This window comes from the organism of the source record quoted next, unplaced genomic scaffold (assembly GCF_019419815.1).
Source record: "Pyrus x bretschneideri cultivar Hongxiangsu unplaced genomic scaffold, Pyrus_bretschneideri_v1 Contig25, whole genome shotgun sequence".
Classification (NCBI taxonomy): domain Eukaryota; kingdom Viridiplantae; phylum Streptophyta; class Magnoliopsida; order Rosales; family Rosaceae; genus Pyrus; species Pyrus x bretschneideri.
The window spans coordinates 5,070,001-5,086,093 of NW_025999557.1; the positions used below are offsets into that span (position 1 = coordinate 5,070,001).

The following is a 16,093-nucleotide window of genomic DNA, read 5'->3' on the forward strand; positions in this document are numbered from 1 at the left end:
CAAGCTTAAGCATAATATATAGCTACTAGGTAGCTAAAACCCTAGCTAGCTAGAACCAGATGGCTTGTGCATCTTTGAGCATTTGTTTTAGAGATCCATCGACATGATAGGATATGATGTCTTTCGAGGAGCCGACATATTTCCCGCCTATGAATACAGCAGGAAGAGCAGGGTTGCAGCCGAGGTTTCTCAGTGCCCACTCCATGTCCCTCCCATTGGCGTATTGGTCGAGTTCGTGAATCGCCGGGCTTGCTCCGAGCTCGTAGAAAAGCGTCTTCACGCTGTGGCATATGCAGCAGGAGCTCTTTGTGAAGATCACAGCAGCCTTCTGTGAAGCCAACTCTCTCACACTCTCCATCACTAAAAACAATAATTGGTTTCTTAGAGAACAAGTAATGCAGCTGAGTTACTGGAAATGATGAAAACCGTAAAGCAGAAAGATATTTATGATTTGTGGAGCTTGCGGATGGTGGACTTTGAGGTTCATGTGCCAGGCTATTTATAAAGGATGTGGGGGAGAATTTGTTTAATTTAGATAAAAGGAGAAACAATTTAAGAACCAGAAAAATGGATAAGAAAGAGAAAGTAGCTTTAAAATATTTGGATTGGATAAGAAAAATGCCCCCTTTGTGATGATTTGCATATGATGGTGACTCCGTTAAGATTTTAGACTGGTCATCGGATCGCTTTTTATACCGATATTATCATCTAACTTGCATTTACTACATGCAAAGCTAAGCAGATATATGTGTTTTTCACAAAAGACTAGATGTCAAAAAATATATATTAAAGTTGTCTATTTCGACTTGAAATTCTTGTATTCTTCAACTGCGCCTACTATATGCTATAAACAAATTGCATGCAGCATATTTTTATCACACAATAAATCATAATTCAGATCTCTTGAGATGTCGTACGATGAACAGAATTTGAAACCTTGAATAAGAATCAAATACACACGTGTATATTAAGTTATTAATGAACCCACAAACACACTTTAGGTCCTGGTTGATAGCATCAAGATATACTAATAAATGTTAACATTAGTAATCAATACATTACGTTCACTCATTTTTTGCAATATGTTTGGTCAATTTGTTAAAGTCGTAATCAATACATTACGTTCACTCATTTTTTGCAATATGTTTGGTCAATTTGTTAAAGTCAGATCTGGCTAGGACTTGGTTGCCCTAGCTAGCTAGATATTATATAGTATGGATTGGAGCAAAAGATTTTTCAGTGTACTAGGAAAACAGAGAGCGTACGCCACATGTTATTATTATACAAGTGGTGAAAAGTTCTTTTTTCAATTGTTCCTCCAATTATACAATTACATGTGGTGTATTGTCTTGTGTTCTGGGAATACCAAAAAATCTTTGATTGGAGGGGCGCCTTGACATTATACATTAGCAAGGGATTGAAAACTATAACTCAAATGATTAACCTGCGTCTGAATTTTTATGTTCGACTCCCCTGTTCCGATGTTGTTTCACTGTATGCATCTAGTTGTTAGGATTGCATTGCATTGCATGTTCTGTGCTTTGCTCTTTGTGAATATGGTAGCTGGCTGCTAGCTAGAGTGATGCACGTGGCTGATGCGGAGAAAGATAGAGTTTATCCAATTAAATTCCACTTTGTTCATATGGTCCCTCCATGAAAATGCAGGGAATATATAGGGATTGGGACTTTTAACAACATAGTTGACTTAATAATAACGAACCTACAGGATCGACCTTCAAAAGTTATGATCTATATATTTTTGGGTTTTACTAGTACTTTAAACTAAGTACTAACTGATGTGTGATAGTGTTTTAATTTATTCGCTCATATCTATTCTTAGATCCCGCATTATTCAGGAGAGTGGATGTTTTATGCTTTATATGTACATGCCCACTTTCATATAGCACGAGACTTTTTGGGAACTTATTGGCTTCGGATTTCATCAGAACTTTGAAGTTAAGCAAGTTCGGACGAGAGCAATCCTCAGATGGGTGACCCACTGGGAAGTTCTCGTGTGAATTCCCAGAAACAAAACCGTGAGGGCAATCCTAAGATGGGTGATCCACTGGGAAGTTCTCATGTGAGTTCCCAGAAACAAAACCGTGAGGGCGTGGTTAGGGCCCAAAGCGGACAATATCGTGCTACGGCGGAGTCGAGCCCAGGATGCGGTGGAGCACGGGTCGGGATGTGACAATTTGGTATCAGAGCCAATCCCTGGCCGGAAGTGTGTCGACGAGGACGTCGGGCCCCTGAAGCGGGTGGATTGTTAGATCCCACATCACCCAGGGGAGAGGATCCTCTATGCTTTATATGTACATGCCCACCTCCATATAGCACGAGGCTTTTTGGGAACTCACTGGCTTCGAATTCCATCGAAACTTCAAAGTTAAGCGAGTTGAGTTCCCAGAAACAAAACCGTGAAGACGTGGTCGGGACCCAAAACGGACAATATCGTGCTATGGTAGAGTCGAGCCTGAGTCGGGATGTGACATCTATAATTCAATCATGCATGCATGCATGTCTTTTATCACGTCCGTCAGTATTAGAAACTTGAGATTTTATTTTGAAAAATTATTAATTGTTCATATGTGATGTGTTATTGGATGAGCACATTACCAAATATTTAGGTTTAGTCAAGTTGGCTACAACATCGGGTATTACTAATCACATTTAAATTCGAATATCTCTGCATTTCAAAAGAAATACATAAAAGGAAATTTTATAAATTAGAGCTAAGGAATACTTAAAAGAAGAATATTTTATAATAAATTCAATGTAATCATCATTTGATTTATAAAAAGTGATTAAAAAGAATTAAAAGGAATAAGCTACCTCATCCCAAAATTCCCAAAGAAAAAAAGAATTTTATTCCAACATTGCTGAACGTTGGGAAGAAATGCATCTTCGTGATTGTTCAACATTCTATACATACTAAAAGCCGGTGGAAAAGCACTGTTCATTAACGGTGCCCTGCCGGTTATGCCCCTAATCTAACCACAGTTTTTTGGCTTCTTCAAGATGCTACATGAATTGGCAATTTTGCCCATGCCACACGCGTTCTGGGGTTTTTCGCACTTGCTCTCCCCATGTGCGTCGTTTTTGGTGGGGAAGGTGCTCGAAGGCTCTTCCATTTTCTTCGTCTCTGTTTCTGTGCTTTTCCCTTGTGATATTCTATATGCAGGAATAAGGCACATGTCATCACATCCCATCCAATACAAGAATAAAGCCATTAATTCATGATCTCGATGATTCATGACATTAGCAATTTTAAATTTTCTACACTTATTTTGTATGTGGTGATTATGTGACCTATCATTAATTGACACGTATTAATAAATTTAATTTTTTTTAATTTTTTTGTTATATTAATAATAAAAATCACAAAAAGACCACACAAAATAAGTGCAAAATTTTTGATCTCGACATTAGCAATTCAACATTGTCGTCCTTATCAGTCAACATACATGATGATAACAATGATCAACATAGTCAGGGTTCCATTTTCTCCTCCGTAACAAAAAAAAATAAAAAAATAAAAACAGTAAAATAGAAGTTTATAGATGGCGAAATTTTCTGAACTCTCCAGGATACTTTTCGTATTATCTGACTTCATTTCATATATTTAAAATGTAGCCAGGAAAGTTACATACGAAGTAAAAGAAAAATGGAAAATTAAACCTCAATACTCATTTTCTTTAAGCAATGGTATTGGGATTCTTTTCTGTGTATACTACTAGAGCTAATTAACAGATCATAGCTTAAGCTTCATGTGTAATAATATAAGCTGCTAGCTAGCTAGAACCAGATGGCTTTTGCATCTTTGAGCATTTGTTTTAGAGATCCATCGACATGGTAGGATATGATTTCTTTCGACGAGCCGACATATTTCCCACCTATGAACACAGCAGGGAGAGCAGGATTGCAGCCGAGGTTCCTCAATGCCCACTCCATGTCCCTCCCATTGGTGTACCGGTCGAGCTCATGAATCGCCGGGCTTGCTCCGAGCTCGTAGAAAAGTGTCTTCACGCTGTGGCATATGCAGCAGGAGCTCTTTGTGAAGATCACAGCGGCCTTCTCTGAAGCCAACTGTCTCACACTCTCCATTACCGAATAATAATTGGATTCTTAGAGAACAAGTAACGCAGCTGAACTACTGGAAATGATGAAAACTCTAAAGCAGAAAACTAAGTAAGATTCGTGAGGTTTGGCGATGGTGGACTTTGGGTTTCATCTGCCTGGCTATTTATAAAGGATATGGATAAGAAAGGGAAAGTAGCTTTAAGCAAATATGGAAATTTTATCCCAAAACCATCCACAATATAAGGCATATTTAATTTGTCAACTCTCAAACATGGGATTCTTTTATTCTTCAACTGACCCCTGCAACATGCTATTAAAAAATAAACATAAAAAAAAAAGTGCATGCAGATTGCAGCATATATAATCACACAGTAATCATAGTTCAGATCTCCTGGAATGTCCGTACGATGACTAGGTCTTAAAAACTTAAGAATCATAGGCAAGTGTGTGTATCTATTAACCCACCAAAACTTTCGGTCCTCGTTGATATATAGCATCACTACCGCATCAGGATATACTAAAAAAATAATAGCAAATAAATATAGTAAATTAACTCTTCGGGGAAGAAGGAGACAACAAGAATGAACTTTATCAATTAAACACATTATTTTGGAAAAAAAAAAAAAAGAATAATTAAACACAAAATGTTCACAGGGAACCCAGTTCTTTCTTTAAATTTTGCAACAATTTTCTAAAGTCAGTATTTAGCTAGGAATTTGGGGCCCTATATAGCTAGATAATTTATACAGTGGAGTGCTAACAACTTTTGCACTAACCTTTTAATGTTGGGGTGTGCTATCCACACACCATTTTTTACTTCATACACACATTTTTAATTCATGACCGTCGGATCGATTGAATTAAAAAATATCAAATAACAAAAATTAACAAATGATGTATGAGAAGTACAAAAAGATATATGGATAGCACACTATTTTAATATTTTTGGCTAGAAATTAGTGATGAAACATAGAAAAGATAATTTCAATTTCAAAGGAGTTAAAGATCGTGTTCCGTAGAAAAATGACACGTGAAATGTGAAGCAGTAAGAAGATCTAAATGCAAAAGCTGCTATCATTCTTCTTTTTCATATTTAATATATTTTTCCGGACACCTTGACATTGTAATTTGTATATGCTACTAAATTCTTCAACGAAAGTCACAATGTCATGCATAAAGATAACCCTATATATTTATCATAGTAAACGAAAATGAGATCCACCATTTTAATTCCTTATTGACTTATGAACCCAATTCTTGATTTTCTTCGTGTAGAATAGGGTCCATCTCTAAAGAATTTCTAAAACAATTCTCTTTTTTAATAAAGAAAAGTTTACGGGGAGATAGGTTACAAATCACTACCAGCGTCAGGACATACCTACAATCTTAAGCCGAAAGTGATATCTAATTGCTAAGTGTCACTGGTATGAATTTATGTAGGAATTAGTTTATAGATCGCGCATAAACAAAAACTTGGAATGGGTGTTAACCACAAGCACGCCCTTACCAACTAAACCAACCATGTTGGCTCCCTAAAACAATACAATACATATAGATATAATAAGAGACTTATAATTTAACTGATTGATCTAAATTTGTTAAATCAACAATTAACCAAGGAATGTGTTGAGACTCTCCTTTCCCAATATCACTCGAGTACTCAAAAATGCTACTTTTATCACATAGTTGTAGCATCATTTGTAGCATTTATCTAATAGAGAGGAGACTCATATGCTTTAACAGGTCCTATCTCTATTAGAAAATAGTTCAAATGATTGTACAAATAAATGGTAAGTGTAGCATTATTCCTCGAGTACTACATGCGTGCATCAAACTGCTTTCTGTTAGGATTGCATTGCATTTTGTGTGTTTGTTTCTTTTATGAATATGGTAGTGTTCATGTACGTGGCTGATGTGGAGAAAGATAAGGGTTTATCCAAATGAATTGTTCGATAAGGTCCTTCCATGAAATTCAATGAATATTTAGGGATAGGGACTTTTGACAGTTGTCGAATGAGAAACTAACTTACATGACCGACCTCCAAAATTATGATTTATGTTTGATACTTATACCTATTGTGGCGATATATGATAATGTTCAATTTATTCCTTTATATCTATGATCAATAATGCATGCGTATGCATGTCATTTGGTACTTATACCTGTTGTGGTGATATATGATAATGTCATTTTGTGTGTGTTTTTTTTTAATACAAGTAATAGTGAGAAGCGGGAAATCAAACTAGGAACCTCGATTTTGTTTTGACGGATCATTATTCCTCTGTTATGTAGAGGCAACGTCATGAAGGGAGTAAGATGGTCCCAGGCTCATTTTGATTTTTTCACACAAAAAAATTTAGTATTATGCTTATAATTTTTAAGGTTCTTTATAGGCTCAGGGCCTAATTCGACGTTTTTACTTTAATTTCTTTCATCGAGTTTGATTTGAGATTGGTGGCTTTTATGGAGTTCAGGCAATCTGCTGCTTGTGGTTAAGGAGGACTCTGGTCTAGGGATCAGTGGTAGGAGAGGGGAAGAAAGTCAGAGAGCTTGAGGTTCAAGTTTAAGGAAGAGGATAATGATAAGGAGGACATCATACCAGACCCAAACGATGGTGGTCGGTTGCTCATCACACGACAAAGTAATTTTTATAAAATCAAGTAAGTTTCGAATTGAGACTTTTGGACTCCTTCTAAGCTAAAATCCTGACTCTGCCGTTATGTGTTAGTAAGTCAACTGCCCTACCACTGCAATCTCATCCCAAAAACTCCAAGAGAGAAAGAGCTTTCATTTGAGGACTGTAACATTACGTTAGGGAATGGATGCATCTTCGGGAGTGTTCTGCATGATCTTCAAATGCAAAGAATCCTGATATGAATTATCCGAGAATATGACACGTATCTCCTCCATAAACATATACTCATCCCACCCAATACAAGAATAAAGATAAATAAAGCTACATTCATGATCACGATGCATGACATTTGCAAATTTAGCACTATCCTCGTCAATCAACATGCATGATGACACCACTGACAAAGGCATTTAGATTTATGATTGGATGATGACGCAGCAATGCTCTTTGCACTCCAATTAGAATACATATTTCTTAATTCGGATCTCATTCAAATATTGCTAGAAAAACCCTATATTTTCAAATACAAATTCTTTGAATATTAGAACCACGTTATTTGTAAAACATGGTACGTTTTATATTCTAATACCACCAAACGTCACATTCTTACCGTATATATATGTGTAAGATGCTCTAATGAAACAACCTAACCAAAATTTTTGTTCTGAATAATAAACGAATGTTGGGCTCATTTTTTTCATAATTTAGTAGGTTATTCACTTTAATTCAATTATATGTTTCAAAAGAGCCCATTTACTTTATTGTTTATTTTTGCTCACTCCTCCTAATCCAAGGTAACTGTTAATCCCACCCCTTTCACAATTGTGTCGCGTGTATAAAGAGTATATACTAACTGTGGATGCAAATTTCGCTCTTCTTCTTGGACGAAAATGCACCTGCAAAACAATTAACATCTAAGGTCAAGGTCAAGAGCCTCAAGCACCCACGATGAATTTGTTGGGGGGGGCTTTGGCCGAAGAACCTCTGATGCCAAAGTTAGAATTTGAGAGAGAAAGTGTTTGGAGAAATTTGGAGAATTTTAGAAAAGAATTGGACTTGGGTTTTTGGAGAAATGAGGGTGTTTATATAGGGGTGTGGCCGGCCCTCTTTGGAGAGAAGGGGTCCGACCACTTAAGGTGGTTTTGGCTCTAATTGCAAGATATTATATCAAAATAATATCTTGCAATCAATTAGAAAATTAATTAGGAAATTAATCAATTAATTTAGGTAATTAATTCTAATTTGAATGAATAATCGAGGGTTACCTTTGTGGGGAGGATTTGATGAGGATGGATGAAATATGTTTTGAATAAATACCTATTTTGATAACTTTTGACCTTGATTGAATCGTGATTGTCAGCTGCTTGAGCGTGGGAGTTCCGGTTTGCCTTGAGAGTAATTTTGTCTTTTTAACCCAAAAATCCACATGTCGCCACCATATTTTTCTTGATTATTTTTTGCTCCACAAATGCCCCCACACCTGCTAGGCTGCTCACAGGAAATGGCAGCAGGTGTAGAGATCTCCAACTTTGATGCAGATTCTCATTTTTACTTGGAATTAGATTCTTCTAGGAAAGGGAAATAAATCACCTCCAAAGCCTATTTAAGCCTACCTTAAGTAGGGGATTAAATAAACTTTGGAGGGCAATTATTTATCGCTACAAGAAAGAGAGAAAACTAGAGGATATTTGTTCCCCCTCCCCTAGCACTCTTCTTTGCTTGCCCGTTCAAAAAACCGTTTTCCGTTGATTTCTTTGTCTTATTCGCGCCGCACCAATATAAGAAAAACTTAATTCTTCTTATCTTCTCCTTGGGTGGTGCTGCCACAGGGCAGCCGTTAGGGTGGTGCGGCATGTCAACCGGCAGAGGCCAGGAGTCAGCTCGGCATGGGCCAAGGAGGAGGTGTGGCAGGGGTCATTGCTTGTGCTGCTCGGCTTGACTAAAGCTAAGGATTGGCTCGACATGGGCCAAGGAAGTGGCATGGCATGGGCCACGATTTGGGCTGCCATGTCTGGGCTACTTGCCAAAAATGAGGAAACTGCTTGAGTTTGATTTCTCAGCTGCCGTAGATGGAGCTGCCAAGATCGGAGCTGCTAAAGATAAAGTGTCGAATGAGCAAACTGTTGAGTGCAAAGTGGCTGCTGCCCCCTGACCGTTTGCTACTTAGTTGGTCTTCAAGCAATCGATCTTTTGAGCTATGTGGCATTCTCGCACTGGAGAGCTTACCTAGATGGTTGTCGGGGAATTAGTTTACCTTCTCGCACTGGAGAATAATTAGTTTACCTTATCGCACTGGAGAATAATTAGTTTACCTTATCGCACTGGAGAGCTTACCCATATGGGTGTCGGGGAATTGGTTTACCCTCTCGCACTGGAGAGCAATTAGTTTAACCTCTCGAACTGGAAAACAGACTCATATGGGTGTCGGGGAATTGGTTTACCCTCTCGCACTGGAGACCAATTAGTTTATCCTCTCGCACTGGAGAGCAGACCCATATGGATGTCGGGGAACTGGTTTACCCTTTCGCACTAGAGAACAATTAGTTTATCTTCTCGCACTGAAGAGCAGACCTATATGGATGTCAAGGAATTGGTTTACCCTTTCGCACTTGAGAGCAATTAGTTATCATCTCGCACTGGAGAGCAGACCTAGATAGAGCTTTGAACAGTCATTGTAAACAGTAGTTGAGCCTGGCTTATGAATAACTTCTTGAATCGTCATTGAGAATAAATAAATGGATCAACTGCATAACAAACTGGATAATCTTTGGCTTATAAGGTCTTGTTCGTCAAGTTGTTTGAGACTTCGAACTTTGTTGGAAAAGCCCTAATAGGGTTCATGGGGTGATGGAGATTTCCCCTGCTTATGTAGGCCGTGTCATTGACCTGTCAAGATACTCGTCGCACCGGCCCTTATTTTCAGCTTCTCAAGGTACTGCTTTCACTTCTGACAACTATTGGTTGTATGGCATGGTCCTTGATGGAATGCACAATCCTTTGTCTGATCCAACCTGGTAAGATCACCATTCATGGGTGGTGGCAATTTGAACCAAGATTTGTTCTTGAGCTTACGGAGAATTTGGCCAATTGGAACTGTGAACTTGGTGAATGTTTCGGGCACTGAGTCTTCTTTGGTTGGGGAACGTTCCATACACCTTTTTTTCTAACTCGTTTTTGTTAGATTACTTGGCCTCATCCCATAGTGCGTGCTTCTCCACCAAAGTATACGAAGCTACTAGGGTCAGTTCTCTTCCCATGATCAATTTTCCGAATAAAGGGTGTTCAGTAGGAAACCCATTTCTAAATGTTGTCGTTGCTATGTCTTCATTGCAGCCAACAATCTTGGCCTTCTCCGCTTTGAACATCTTAACATAGTTGCAAATTGTTTCCCAATGGCCTTTTATGATGCTGAAAAGATGATCAGATGTCCTTTTGATTAAGCGGTTAAATGAATATTCCTTAGTAAAAACTAAGGAAAGTTCGTTGAAACTCCGGATCGATTGCGGTGGCAGTGTGTGAAACTAGTCTTGTGCCTCGCCTTGTAGAGTTGTGGCAAAATTTTTTCATATAAGTGCGTTGTTGTTCCTATAGAGAATCACGGTACTGCGGTAGTGCAGGAGATGTCGGAGTGAAGTGAGGCATAGTGAACCCCCTAGATGGATCTGTTAACTCAATCTCATCCATGAATGGTGACCTGTTTATGTTGGTCATGTCTCATCGAAGCACATTGTCTATAGCTTCTTCTTGAATTTTCCTCTGTTGGGGCAATGAAACTTTCGGCTGCCCCAGGTCGTGACCTATTGGTCTAGGCCGTTCTTCCCTATGCTTGACTTGTCTATGCCATGGTTGCGGTGCACGTGGCACGTCCTTGGCAATCGAGCAGTGTAACATCCCACATCACCTAGGGGTGAGGATCTCGTAAGCCTTATATGTATATTCCCATATCTACCTAGTATGAGGCCTTTTGGGAGCTTATTGGCTTCGGAGTATGAACTCCGAAGTTAAGTGAGTTCGCGCGAGAGCAATTCCAGGATGGGTGACCCATTGGGAAGTTCTCATGTGAGTTCCCATAAATAAAACCGTGAGGGCGTGGTTGGGGCCTAAAGCAGACAATATCGTGCTACAGTGGAGTCGAGCCAGGGATATGGTGGGGGCCCAAGCTGGGATATGACAATTTGGTATCAGAGCCAATCCCTGGTCGAGTGTGCTGACGAGGACGTCGGGCCCTTAAACGGGGTGGATTATAACATCCCACATCACCCAGGGGTGAAGAACCTGTAAGCCTTATATATATATAAATAAATATATATATATATATATATATTCCCATCTCAACCTAGCACGAGGCCTTTTGGGAGCTCACTGGCTTTGAAGTTCATCGGAACTCCGAAGTTAAGCGAGTTCGTGCAAAAGCAATCCTAGCATGGGTGGCCCACTAGGAAGTTCTCGTGTGTGTTCCTAAAAATAAAATCGTAAGGGCGTGGTTGGGGCCCAAAGCAGACAATATTGTGATACGATGGAGTCGAGCCCGTGATGTGGTAGAGGCCCGGGCAGGGATGTGACAAACAGGTTGTTTGTAGGCTGCTGGTTGAACTTGAGCTAGATTGAGTGACTGCTTCACTCCATCTGTTATGTTATCTACATCGATATGAGGTGAAGAATGTTTATTGCGAGCCTAGTTGTGAATAAACACTTCGCTTGGAAGGTTGTCCATCTTGATAATCGAAATATGGCCTCAACCGTGAATGTATGCTTGTCCGTAAGCTTGATTGTGAGTGAACGCATTTTCGTGAGCTAAGACGAGAGTATACGCTATCCCTAGAACCCAAGTAGGAGCGTAAACTACTAGAACGCTCAGATCGTGGCTGGTTTAAGGGCTACTGGAGAAGTTCATGATTTGCCCTTGTCATGCTTCGGGACACCTCGTCTAAGGCACATTGCATCTCAGTGTGTTGCAAAAGCTGATTGACCAAGGTCATTTGCTATGCGAGGGCACTTGTCAACTCTATGACTTGTCGAGACAAGTGTGTTTTGTCATTCAGGTTAGAAGAACTTGGACGGTATGCATCTTCCTGAGTAGTGGAAGTGTAATGGACTCCGGGCGCGAGATTTAAGTTGTGAAATGTCAAATCTGCGGAGAAATGGGGTGAAAATGCCCTCGGTTCAATCGTCGATCCAGAAATATGAATCCGAGATGGTTGAACCGGTCTTAGACCGTTCGGGATCACTAAGTGAGCCACGGAAGGGGGTTGGGTCGCAAAAGTAGGTCGTGCCACATACGGGGCGCGTGGGCATAGTGCAGCGCTAGAAGCGTATTGGATCTGGGCCGAGGGAATGGTTAGCACAGCTCAGGCCTACAATGCGCTGCTTGGGCAGTGGTTTGGGCCTACTCGCGCTGGGCTTGGCTTGGCTACCCTGCAGCGTGGGTTGCAGATTATGTCACCTGCTAGGCTACTTGTGCAGCTGCTACCAACGCCTGGGCCTAGGCTTAGTCCTGGGTTTGGCTGCTATTGTGGCAGTGCATAAGGCCATAGTCTGTTGCCATGGAGCTGGCCCACTCCCCACTACCACGGTGGTTCTCGTGGCTACTATGGTGGTGATGTTTCGTGGTGGCAAAGTTGCTCATTTTGCCACCGCGTTGAGCCTTGTGGATCGTTATTGTGGGGATACATCACAATCTCCATCACTTGATCCAGATATTTGAATGTAGGAAGTTTCCTTCATTGTGGTTTCCAAATTTCTTGTCATTGTACTTTTCTTTTACGTTTATTCAAATAATTTTTTATATGAAAATTTTCTAGGAATAAGATCGTACAAAAAATCTACGAATGAACAAAAAATGAGAAACCTTGAATGCAAGAGTCTTCTTTGAGCGTGTGAATCAAACTCTCAATGGAAGCACCAATTTGTGGATGCAAATTTCCGTCTTCTTCTTCTTGGACAAAAATGCACCTGCAAAACAATTAACACCTAAGGTCAAGGCCAAGAGTCTCACGTGTCCACGATGAATAGGGGCTTTGGCTGAAGAACCTCTGATGCCAAAGTTAGAATTTGAGAGAGAATGTGTTTAGAGAAATTTGGAGAATTTTAGAAGATAATTAAACTTAGGTTTTTGGAGAAATAAGGGTGTTTATATAGGGATGTGGCCGGCCCTCTTTGGAGAGAAAAGGTCTGGCCACTTATGGTGGTTTTTTGCTCTAATTGTAAGATATTATTTCAAAATAATATATTGCAATCAATTAGGAAATTAATTAATTAATTAGGAAATTAATCAATTAACTTAATTAAGCCTAATTTGAATGAATAATTGAGGGTTGCCTTGTGGGGAGGATTTGATGAGGATGGATGAAATAGGTTTTGAATAAATACATATTTTGATCACTTTTGACCTTGATTGAATTGTGATTGTCTGCTGCTTACACATGAGAGTTCTGATATGTCTCGAGGGTAATTTTGTTTTTTTAACCCAAAAATCCACGTGTCGCCATCATGTTTTCTTGATTATTTTTGGCTCCACACTAACTATGGTTGGTATTGGCCACTTAGTACTATAGTCTAGTAGTATTCTTTTTCACTTGTAAGTGAGAGGTTTTAGGTTCGATCTCGTCAAAGGCGAATTTGAACCAAATTATTGCTAGCTTATTGTAAGGCTAAACCCACATCTCCTCCTTAATTTAGATAATATCGTTTGTTCAAAAAAAAAAATTATGATTGGTATTCAAACACGTGACACAATTATGAATAAGAGTAATGATTAATTTGAGTTAAAAGAGGTGAGGAAAACGGTCTCCTTATTTTATCATAAGGGAACTGTTATTAACACTTCAAACATCTCATTATACACTCCTCACAAATATATTTTTCTTTCTAATTATAGAAAGTTTTGAGTGTCAAATGAGATTTTTGGAGTACTAATAACAATTCTTTATCATAATAATATTTCTTTAAAAAAAAAAAAAAAAACAATAATAATATTTAAAGAAAGTGAAACAATTATCCTTGGCTCTTTTCAATTGGGGCTTTTGCGGAGAGTAGAGTGTAATAGGATTTGGACACAAGGGGTTAGGGCTTTTGCCGTGGCAAGCTTCAGAGGACTTAGCTTGCGATCGCCGTCGACGGCAAAGGAGGACTCTTGGGTAAGTTGATTTCGTTCTACCCATCAGCTAAATTAAATTTGGAATTTGAAGTTCATAGTCCTAGCATAATATTCAAGCTTCCAAACTGTTGATTCAAATTCTCAGAACCAAAAAACAGAGTCTGAATGTTGGGTTTTTTTTTCAAAGATTCTTAAATTTCAATTCTTAAGTTGAATTATCCCAATTGGGATTATTATTTTTTGTGATTGATTTGGTGTAGTTCCTTGTATAATTGGGGTTATTTTTTGTGATTAGATTTGGTGTAGGATTGAAATATTCTTAGTTTCTGCTTTGATTTTAGATGTTGGGTCAGGCTAGGATTTAGTAAAGATTCTAACTTGACGATTTTCGTGATGGATGATGTTATTATTTGTCGAAGTTGATTTCAGGGTTGTTTCAATGGAGGATGCACAAGAAGTATCTGATACAATGTCAGACAAAGCTTCTGAGAATACGCTGGAAACTCGCGATGAAATGCTTTCTAGGCACAGGTGATTTTCTCATTAAGTTTGCGTTATCGGTTTTTATCTTTTGGATTTCATATGATTTTGTGTTTGGCTGGTGTTCGCATTGGTGATGCAAGTAAGGTGAGTTATCTAAATCTGTAAGGTAATCGAACATGCTTTTGTGGGTCGTGTAATATGAAAACGTATCTTCAAGATATTTGAATTGATGAAACTTTGTTGATGATATTCTATTCGATCATGAAATGCATAGGGCTTCTCCCAAAAGTGGTTGAGAGTAAGAATGAGGATTTGTTGTAGGCTCATTAAGGCCAGTTTGTTAACTTTCCTACGAATTATCCATGTCATTCCCCCGTTCACGACATGTTTGTTTATACAGGAAAGAGATATCAAAACTTCAGGACAAGGAAACTGGAATGAAAAAGGCAGCTGCCAAAGGGAGCAAGGCTGAACAAAAAACTAAGAAAAAGCAGGTGGAGGAAGAGATTACTCAGCTTTCTGCTAATCTCAAAGAAAAACAGGCCGCAGAACTTGCTTCCTTAGGCTATAGCGCTAGTAACGGAAATGAGAAGAGCAAACTCGACACTTTAGTCAAGGCCATAGCTGGTGTTTCTGTCACCAGTCAACCTGAACATGCAAAGGCCAGCAAGAGTTCAAAGAGGCGAGAAAAGAGGGCTCAGCAAGATGCAGCTAGGGAGCAAAGAATTCAAGAAGAGCAGAGCAACCTAGTAAGTGATCGAGTGATTGAGGATGAGAAACTAGAGAAAAAGCTTGAACCCTTTGGCTTGACCATTAAAGAAATAAAGCCCGATGGACATTGCCTCTACCGAGCTATCCAGGATCAGCTGGCCCACCTTTCTGGAGGTTCATCACCTTACACGTACCAACAGCTTCGAGAAATGGTGGCTGCTTATATGAGGAAGCATGCATCTGATTTTCTCCCATTTTTCTTATCGGAGAATCCGGCAGATGGAGATTCTGATGATTCACTTGCAGCGAGGTTTGAGAACTACTGTAAAGAAGTGGAGTCAACAGCAGCATGGGGAGGACAGCTAGAGCTTGGTGCCTTAACTCACTGCCTCAAAAAGCCTATCAAGATATACTCAGGATCCTTCCCTGATGTGGAGATGGGCAAGGAGTACAAATCCGATAGCGCGACTGGTTCTTCCGATTCGCGGATTATGTTGTCATACCATAAGCATGCATTTGGGCTTGGTGAGCACTATAATTCTGTAGTTCCAATATGATCAAATAGCTGCAACCGTGGATACACACACTTGGCTTGCTCGTCTGGTTTGTAATTTGTGGTGTGAACAAGCACGTTTTGCGCCCTGAATTAACCATTGATACAACATAGACTGGTTATATTGAGATTGGTTTTTCTTTTTCTGGGGATGGTTTTTCTTTCTTTTAAGCTTACTAAATTTTAGGGATCAAATTTTGTGGCCTAATCTCGTTCAATTACTGCCTTAAAAATTATATTTTTAATTAAAAAATGGGAAAATGATTTTATTTTAACTTTAAAACAAAAGTATGTAATTTTACATTAAAAAAATGCCCAATTGGTACACGTGTAGGTGTGTAAAGGGATAGTATAAAAATAAACTTCACACTGTAATAAAGTAAAAAATTTAGGTCTGGTTTTAATAAACTTGCCTCCACAAATAATAATTAGCAAATTGTCAACAAAGACCTCCCTTAATATGAGGGAGCATTTCTGCTCATCGTCATAAATTATGATGTATGTTCACCATACACCTAATTATCTGCTATGTGT

The 16,093-nt window shown here is 39.1% G+C and overlaps 3 protein-coding genes across 4 annotated transcripts in view; 1 reads left to right on the forward strand and 2 right to left on the reverse strand.

Annotated features, from left to right (window-relative positions):
• LOC103967383 (glutaredoxin-C11-like) overlaps positions 1-509 on the reverse strand; it is a 658-nt gene extending 149 nt beyond the window's left edge. Inside the window, exon 1 of the mRNA XM_009380632.3 lies at positions 1-509. This exon is cut by the window's left edge and continues 149 nt beyond it. Within this exon, the coding sequence (XP_009378907.2) occupies positions 50-358 (309 nt within the window). The 5' untranslated portion in view covers positions 359-509 and the 3' untranslated portion in view covers positions 1-49.
• A 3,028-nt stretch (positions 510-3,537) lies between these two features.
• On the reverse strand, positions 3,538-4,393 carry LOC125478636 (glutaredoxin-C11-like). Its single transcript, XM_048587012.1, has one exon. The coding sequence runs from the start codon at positions 4,102-4,104 to the stop codon at positions 3,796-3,798; it is 309 nt and encodes a 102-aa protein (XP_048442969.1). The 5' UTR covers positions 4,105-4,393; the 3' UTR covers positions 3,538-3,795.
• Positions 4,394-13,709: 9,316 nt separating this feature from the next.
• Positions 13,710-15,705, forward strand: LOC103967385 (OVARIAN TUMOR DOMAIN-containing deubiquitinating enzyme 5). Of its 2 annotated transcripts, none has more exons than XM_009380636.3 (3): positions 13,710-13,852; positions 14,232-14,343; positions 14,696-15,705. In XM_009380636.3, exons 2-3 carry the CDS (start codon positions 14,252-14,254, stop codon positions 15,561-15,563), a joined length of 960 nt encoding a protein of 319 aa, XP_009378911.2. In that variant the 5' UTR covers positions 13,710-13,852; positions 14,232-14,251; the 3' UTR covers positions 15,564-15,705. The 2 variants fall into 2 exon arrangements, with proteins under 2 accessions (XP_009378911.2, XP_009378909.2); XM_009380634.3 differs by having other exon boundaries at positions 14,242-14,343.
• The last annotated feature ends 388 nt before the right edge of the window (positions 15,706-16,093 follow it).

What these genes read in the sequence shown, in the direction of transcription:
- LOC125478636 (XM_048587012.1), bottom strand. Translation starts at nt 4,104, where the DNA reads ATGGAGAGTGTGAGACAGTTGGCTTCAGAGAAGGCCGCTGTGATCTTC.
- LOC103967385 (XM_009380636.3), top strand. Translation starts at nt 14,252, where the DNA reads ATGGAGGATGCACAAGAAGTATCTGATACAATGTCAGACAAAGCTTCT. An exon ending in GAAATGCTTTCTAGGCACAG is followed by an intron (nt 14,344 to 14,695) that starts GTGATTTTCTCA and finishes TTGTTTATACAG; the next exon opens with GAAAGAGATATCAAAACTTC.